Here is an 8,075-nt window from a genome sequence, read left to right on the forward strand (position 1 = left end):
AGTATGATTTATATTGTGTAAAGAACAATTGTGTTTACGTATCATGCAATGACATAAATACATTTTTTTACAGTTTTGCCATATTGCTCGGCCCTGTCTCTAACATGTAAATACTACTCTCTTCAATCAAGGATCAATTTAACGTACAGTCATTTTTCATATTATACTCCATCTGTTTACTTCTTCCTTTCTAAATCAATTAAGAAGCTGGTTGTTGCTTTTATTTTCACCTGTCTCAGACCTGGGACAGTCATAGCTTTCTGTAAAGCAATTCTTTATAAAAGCCTATTGAATTGTTTGCACAAAAAGAAGCAGTTTGGTTGTGTACATTCTTCCAAATAAAAATAAACCTGTTTACATATCTGTTTGACATTTTATTATTCATTGTTATTTGCATTACATGCCTTAATCTTGAAAAAAATTTAACAATGTTGTGGAAATATTATTACACATTTAAATATGACATATAACATCTACAACATGCCAAAACAAGTATTTAAAACTTTTATTTTAAATGTACCATACTTTCACAGCATATATTCACTCGAAATAAACAAACAATAAAAATTGATAGGGATAAACATTTTAATTTTAAAAGTTACCTAGCCACAGCAAAAATCTTTAACATCCCTGTCAGTACAACTGCTTCGATATTTTACAAGTTCCAAAATAATCCAAAAGTTCAAGAAAAAACTTTGTCCTCACACAAGTGCACCACACATGAATAGGAATAGAATAGGAAGTTAAAGGTAATCAACAAAAAAAAAAGCCAGAAATCACTCAAAAAGAGGTCAGGATGACCCAAAAGCAGCAGGAACAACAGCTACATAGTAAAACAAAAAATATGCATTAAATTGCACCATAATCATCTCCATACCTACACCCCATGCAACACTTCTTTGCTAAAAAAGAATCACCAATAACAATGATTAGATAAAAACTGACAGAGGTATACCGTATATAAATCTTGAGTTTAAAAAGCAAATAATAGTAAGTTGATTTTTTTTTATTATCTACACCGGTAACCTATAGTATTATGCAAATGTTTGGATGCATACATGTTGCCAAAAACCCATTTTTCAAAAGTTGCCAAATGTGTTTCTTTTTAAAGTTCACATCTTGATAATTCAGAAAGTAAAAGGCAGTTGCAGAAATCGTTGAAGTCAGAGAACTGCCACGATCTAAATGCCCTTGACAAACTGCCATGCATAAATGTCTGTGATGAGTTTGTCATGATTCCTCCATACTCACATAGGTTTCCTTTTACCTTCCTAAGCATGTCAATAATAATAATAATAATAATGATAATAATAATAATGATAATAATAATAATAATAATAATAGTAAAAAGAAGAAGAAATGAATAAGTGAATGAATGACTGACTGAATGAATTAAATGGCATTGTAATTACACTCCGTGTCGTCATGTGGCAGCAAAGGAAGTATTTACAGAAAAACGGGTTTAATCTCAAATAGCTCTGTATTAAACACAGAGTGCACTTTTAGCACGTTATACTGAAGGACTATGTAGGGTACCTATATAGTGTACTTCAATGTATTAGTAAATCAACCCGCCTGACAGTTGACTCAAACGGGCTACTGTACTGTAGTTCACATTTATTGAGCTAAGTGTGCATCAGAATGTGGTGATCTAGACATTTTACAGTTTGATATTGATTTTAAAAAGGCAGAGGTTTATTTATTTAATTTAGTTAATTATTGTATGTTAATTTGTGATAACATTTAGAAATATTTGAGCCACGGAAGAAAATTTTTTATTCAGTCGGTCAACAAAAACAACGCCGTTTTGTAAGTTTACTAATCATTCTTGTTTAAAGAAATTTAAGCTTGTTTCTGAAATTAAGTATAATAACTGTTTATAACTTATTATTATACAACTGCGTACATACTGGCCAATCGTCACCACACATTTAGCTGTCTAGTATGATTAATAAATATGTATACACCAATAAATAATATTACAGTATGACACATTTCCCATAAATTGTTGTTTTAATGACTGAATTTGTGCTTATTCAGTTTTACATGTCAGCTTCGTATGTCACACAATATGATTTCATCTAGTTTAACTTGTTTATTTAGAGCATTTTACCCTCATGGAAAGAAAGAGTGGTTTAACAAATCAGTACTTCCGAAACTGCATACTAAATAAAATAGTAGGTGAAAGTAGTACGCAACCTCAGGTACATTACTGACAGGTACGTACTGTTTAGTACGCTAGTATGCGGCTTCGACTAATTGTAGTTAAATACTGTATACTACATTATTTTTGTACCACAGTGTACAGTATTTGGTGAAAGTGACCTGTAATTTTCCTTATGACCGCCCGGTGGCGCCAGTCACCTGTGCCTAATATTACAATTGAGGTCAAACGTGTAGGTGCATTTCTAAACTACAGGAGAGAAACAGATTATTCCATTTTTCAATACGTTTTCATAGACTTGTAGAATTAATTAATTTCATTTGTTTTTCTAGGATGTATTACAATGTTTTTACATGTTTTTTATTTAAGTTTGTCATATAGATAGCATAACAACTTGAGTAAAGTTGTATCTTTAAAAAACACATACATGTCGTAGTGTTCGGCACAGTCTGACCATGTCAGTTCCTTTTGCACTAAAGCTCAAATTTTTCCTTTCCATTAAAACATGTGATTAGATTATTTAGCCGGTGGATTTTTTCGACTCATCAGAAGTTTAAGTTAATATATTGTAGCATTGTTCAACAATTATAAACACACTGAATACTAAAATATTCTGAAATGTATATAAATTGTACAAAGATTCACATTTTTGCTCAAACTGCTATGCTGATTTTATCATTTCTAATCATATGCTAAACAACATTTTTACAGGTGGTCTGAGACATTCGGTCCCACTGTATTTGCCCTCTGTATTTGGTCTTGAGATATAGCGCTATGAAACGAAATCTAATAACATTAGTTGTTGTGTATTAAGGAAATAAATCAAATTTGCATGTATTGATGTATTGCAGCATGTTTCTGGTGGGGCTTACGGGAGGAATTGCCTCAGGAAAGAGCACAGTGTCCTCTCAGCTCAGGGAGCTCGGCTGTCCTGTCATTGATGCGGACGTTGTGGCCAGAAAAGGTGTGTCTCACATATGTCATGTGTCTCACATAGGTTGATCATGGTAATTAGACCAAGAATATATTAAGATCAGTTGTAAAAATGTATTTGTCCTTGATTTATTTTGTGCCTAAATCAGATCACAACAACAAAAGTTTATATAAAAAACAAAACTTACCAGGCTTAGTTTCCTCCCATTTTTGAAGTTGTAATTTTGCTACACATACTTACTTATTTTTTTTCTAATAAATAAAGTAATAGTCCAGTAACAGCTTTCTAAAAGTAAAAGGTTTGCTGTTTTAAGTTGTTTGCACAATTGTCTTATAAAACGTGTGTGTTGTTAACAGTGGTGGAGCCCCAAAGCCGTGCATACCAGCTGGTGGTGAGGTACTTTGGACAGGAAGTTCTGCTTGAGAATGGAGAGATAGACAGGAAGAAGCTGGGTCAAATTATCTTCTCTGACCCTGAGAAACGCAAGCTGCTTAACTCCATCACTCACCCAGAGGTTCACAGAGCCATGCTCAAACAGATCCTCTTCTACTTCATACAAGGTTCAACCAACCCCACAAACACTCAAACACACCCTCACTACCACTGTGTAAAAGTAACTTTCCCCTTTCTAACTGCTTATATGCCACAACGGAACATTTCTGATATTTAAAAAACGTGATATTATATCATGTCTTTAAAAATTATTACTCCGAAAATGTTGGAACAGACTGTTCAGTTACTAGACAGAGCAGTAGACACCAGCCTAACTCGACACACTACAGTCACTATAGGCTAGGAAGGCTGGATGGGGTATTACCTCAGGCTTGCCATCTGGTTCACATGCTTCCACGGGTTTTTGGTCTGTTGGTCCTGGATTCTGTAAAGTTGCTTTGAGACAATGTCCATTGTAAAAAGTGCTATACAAATACATTTTTCTTTACACCGTGCTTCTGCACAGGTGCCTTGGTCTGCTAACCAGGTTCCTTGCACAGTGTTTGAAGACACCACCCACTTGGTCCGGTCATTTTCCCACCCAGCACACACAGTGGCCAATTTGTGTCTGCTATAGGCACTGCCAATTGTGCCCGCTAGATGGCGCCTAGCTGACTGGTAGCAGATTCAAACCAGGGTGTTCGGAATCGCAGCGCTGGTGTGCTAGCGTGTAGAAACCACCTGGGCGTATAGAAAGAATTATTTTATTGGTAAACTGGAGACCAGAAGGCTTCACACAGGGGCCATGTGCTAGGCACTTCTACTTTCTTGGCCAGCATAAATGCCATGCATGACATGGAGGTTCAGAGTGCAAAAAAACATTGTAGCAGCATCACAGACTATCATCATTAAAACAATTACATATCTCAACCCACAGTTCTTATCTGGTACCTGTGTGCGTGTATTTTAATCTTCCTCCACTAGGTTATCGATATGTGATCTTGGATGTACCTCTGCTGTTTGAGACACGTCGTCTTACTCGCTTAATGAAGCACACAGTGGTCGTCTACAGGTAAGATCTGCACTGAACAACCTTGAAAATACACATTTCCTTAGTGTATGTAAGCGACTAAAACATGTAACATAAGTTGGCACCTTTTTATCTCAGTGATCCTGCAACTCAGCTGTCTCGGCTCATGCAGCGGGATTCCCTGAGCCGGGAGGAGGCAGATCAGCGCATTGCTGCCCAGATGCCCCTGAGTGAGAAACGTGGCTTGGCCAGACATGTAATTGAGAACTCTGGTTCACGTGAGGAAACACACCGGCAGGTCCTGCGCTTACACACCATGCTGGACGACTCCATGGAGTTTCTGCCTATCAGAGCCGTCGCTGTGGCTGCTGTTGCTGGTCTCGGTGGCCTTGTCCTGTATATGCTTAAACTGCTGGCATCCTAGCCATCAGGTGCAAGTTTTTATATAGATACTGTATAAGGTTTTATGTTCACACAGGGAATTACATGAGGGTTTCCATACATAGGAGTATGCTAAGTACGGGTTAAAATGTGATTTTATTTCTTAGTAATTTTTGTGGGAACTCGGGTGGTGCAGCAGTAAATTACACTAGCCCATATCCGCTGGGATCCGGGGGTGTGGGGGGTTGGTGGTTCAGGACCCACTGTAGATTGCCGCCCTGTCCGGTGTGTGATACTTCATTGTCCCTGGTGATTCAGGAGAACCTGGTTCCACCGTAACCTGACCAGGATAAAGTGAATGATATTTTTTTGTTTGTTATGTCTATGTGACAGTCTAAATCTCATAATCAAATAACTTCCAACTCACCCAAGGTTAAAAGCTGTACATTAACCTACTTGTGAACAAGGTTAGTGCGTCCATCCAGTAAATACGTTATCAGTTTCACTAACTTTTTGGCTAAGTGGACATTTTTAGAATTAATATTAAAGGCATTATACTTAATATTTGTATTCACTAGAGTACTGTAGATTTAATTGGGATAATTTTAAATAAATACATATGTAAAGATGTTTTTTTAATTGTAGTTAAAGTTAAAGTCAAATAGCTCTGGGCAAAACCAGGTCATAGACAAAAGACACTAACTACAGTACTAATGGTGACTGTATTAGTGATTGCAAGGCTGCTGATTGAAACCCCACTACAGCCAAATTGCCACTGTTGACCCCCTATGCTAGACTATCAACCCTCAATTGCTTGTGTTGTATTTAGTCAACACTGAGTCTGAGTGTGATTTGGTCAGAATTGTAAGTCACTGGGTAAAATGCCATAATGTATGTGTATATTTCTTGTCAAAACCCAAACACCTGGTAACCTTGGTTATGAGAAGGTTATGATGAAGTAATGATTTGTGTTTGTGTGTTCATGCTTAAAGAAAGTAGCAGGTTTTTACCTTATGTGGGTTAGGTCACAGTTTGTCAGCACCAGTCCTGGAGGCCCACAGTGCTGCAGAATTACAGGCTTTTTGTGCTTAATCCCACCCATGAAAAACTGATCATTATTTTATAATATTTTGAAGTAACCCTGCAAGGCAGTCAGCGTTGCTGTGTAGTGATACTACTAATCTAATTATAAATTCACTTATGTTTAACATCATCTGTTGGCCAAGAGTGTCTAAGCCATTACATAAGGCTGTTTAGACAGTATGATTAATCATTAATTGCAGTGCTGTCTACAGATTCGAACTATACCTACCTGAGTGGAGTAGCTGGGGAATTGCACTTTGGTAATAATGGGAGGTGGAATGGTGATAAAGCTAAAGTGTTGCATATACAGAACCATGCTTTTACAAATGTTTTAGATATAGAATGTGAAAAAATATATATATATGCTTCAGAATATTCTGGGGTGCTCCTATTATACTGTATATGTGAAAAATGGTCCAATTAGCCAAATTCTGAACAATGTAGGTAAGTGAAAATTAGCAGCTTTTTATGTGATAATTAACTGCAAGCATTAGGCATGTCATCTAGCTAGCACGTAAAATTTGCTTTCACACATGCAAGGCATCTTTTTCTTTTACACTGAGTGTATCTGATGTCATTTGATCATGCACTACTTTTTTTGTGAAATCATTTATTAGGTTAAGTATGTAGCAGTACTGTACCCTGATTAATGTGTACTTTCACTACATGTTTTGGGGGTTGTAATTAGGTATGCATATTTTGCCAATACTTTTTAACCGATAACTGACAAGCTCATAGTGTCCCCATCAAAATATAAAACACGGCACAGTGAGTTTTATCAACTAGTGTAACATAGCAATCGTGGCAGTAAAACAGTAAGATGAACATAAACACAGTGAGAATAACTAGCTCAACATCCAGGATTTAGGTTTTAAATTTTGGCCATTAGTAAACAGTTCATTACAAGCATAGTTCTTTACAGTATAAGTAAACTGATACTAATTAAATAATAGAGATATAGCCTGTATATGAAACGTTTTCTTGTATTTATTTTAAAATGATAGACAATTTTATCTTCATACTGGGACATGATGCAAAATATCCACATCATTAAAGTAAAAAATAAAATCCACACAGACTCAGTTATGCAGAGTTTAACAGCATAACAGCTTTCATATATAAATTTGATCTGTAATAGTTCTCATTGTTTATTATTTGTTCATAGTTTAAATTATATAAGATTATTAAGAGTGTTTAAATAGTCGTTTTTACTGTCAGACTGTATCTGCTATTGAAATGACATTTTAACTGATCTCATCAATTGAACAAGAAATTCTTTATCTGTTAACGGTTAATCACAATCACCCCTAGTTCTAATCTGTTGCCAACGTAGCAGTTCATATACTCGTGACTATCATCATAACATGACCATCCCAGTAGAGCTTGGGATTTTATTAACACTAAAATGTTGGTGCAGGTAACCTACAAATAGTGCAAATCAATCTGATTACTGACCGACTATAGTAGTTTACCTTAAGCGCATGTACATAATTCATGTATTTACTAAATCTAATAGAAGCTCTGTTGGGGATTATATCAGATCGAGTAAATTCTAAAAAAACATAAGCATTTTATTCACACTAAACATGTAATCCGTCTTTCCCACACGTATACACACAGTAAATGAATGTATCTGTTAACATGAGTGCTGCTTTTTGTAAAGTGAAATAAATGCACTGAACTGATTGTATTAAACCAGTTTGAATTAAAAAACTGTAGTAAAGCTCTGTTCTTCTCACATCTCAAGTCTCTTATTTTCACTTATCTGCATCCATGTTCAAATCATGGTTTTAAAATGATATGTTAGACATTGATCCCTGTATGTGAAATAAGACTTTGTCACCTTGAAGGATTTAGTGTATATTTTTAATAGTTTTTTTCATGAAGTAGGTAAATACTTTTTTAATTTGTGATGCTAAATTGTCCAGGCCCTGACACACAAAGCTTTTTCCTATATTATGGAAGTGTTTTTGTGGAAACTGCTAAAGTGGATAATAAGATTTGAGATGACAATTTGAGATGAAATTAAGCCTTTTCATGTTCAGTGAGCT

The 8,075-nt window shown here is 35.6% G+C and overlaps 1 protein-coding gene across 1 annotated transcript; it reads left to right on the forward strand.

Annotated features, from left to right (window-relative positions):
- Positions 1-1,733: 1,733 nt before the first annotated feature.
- dcakd (dephospho-CoA kinase domain containing) lies at positions 1,734-7,744 on the forward strand. The gene is made up of 5 exons (XM_062991842.1): positions 1,734-1,809; positions 3,016-3,128; positions 3,455-3,658; positions 4,515-4,602; positions 4,699-7,744. Exons 2-5 carry the CDS (start codon positions 3,017-3,019, stop codon positions 4,982-4,984), a joined length of 690 nt encoding a protein of 229 aa, XP_062847912.1. The 5' UTR covers positions 1,734-1,809; position 3,016; the 3' UTR covers positions 4,985-7,744.
- The last annotated feature ends 331 nt before the right edge of the window (positions 7,745-8,075 follow it).

Source organism: Trichomycterus rosablanca, chromosome 3, assembly GCF_030014385.1.
Source record: "Trichomycterus rosablanca isolate fTriRos1 chromosome 3, fTriRos1.hap1, whole genome shotgun sequence".
Taxonomy (NCBI): Eukaryota; Metazoa; Chordata; class Actinopteri; order Siluriformes; family Trichomycteridae; genus Trichomycterus; species Trichomycterus rosablanca.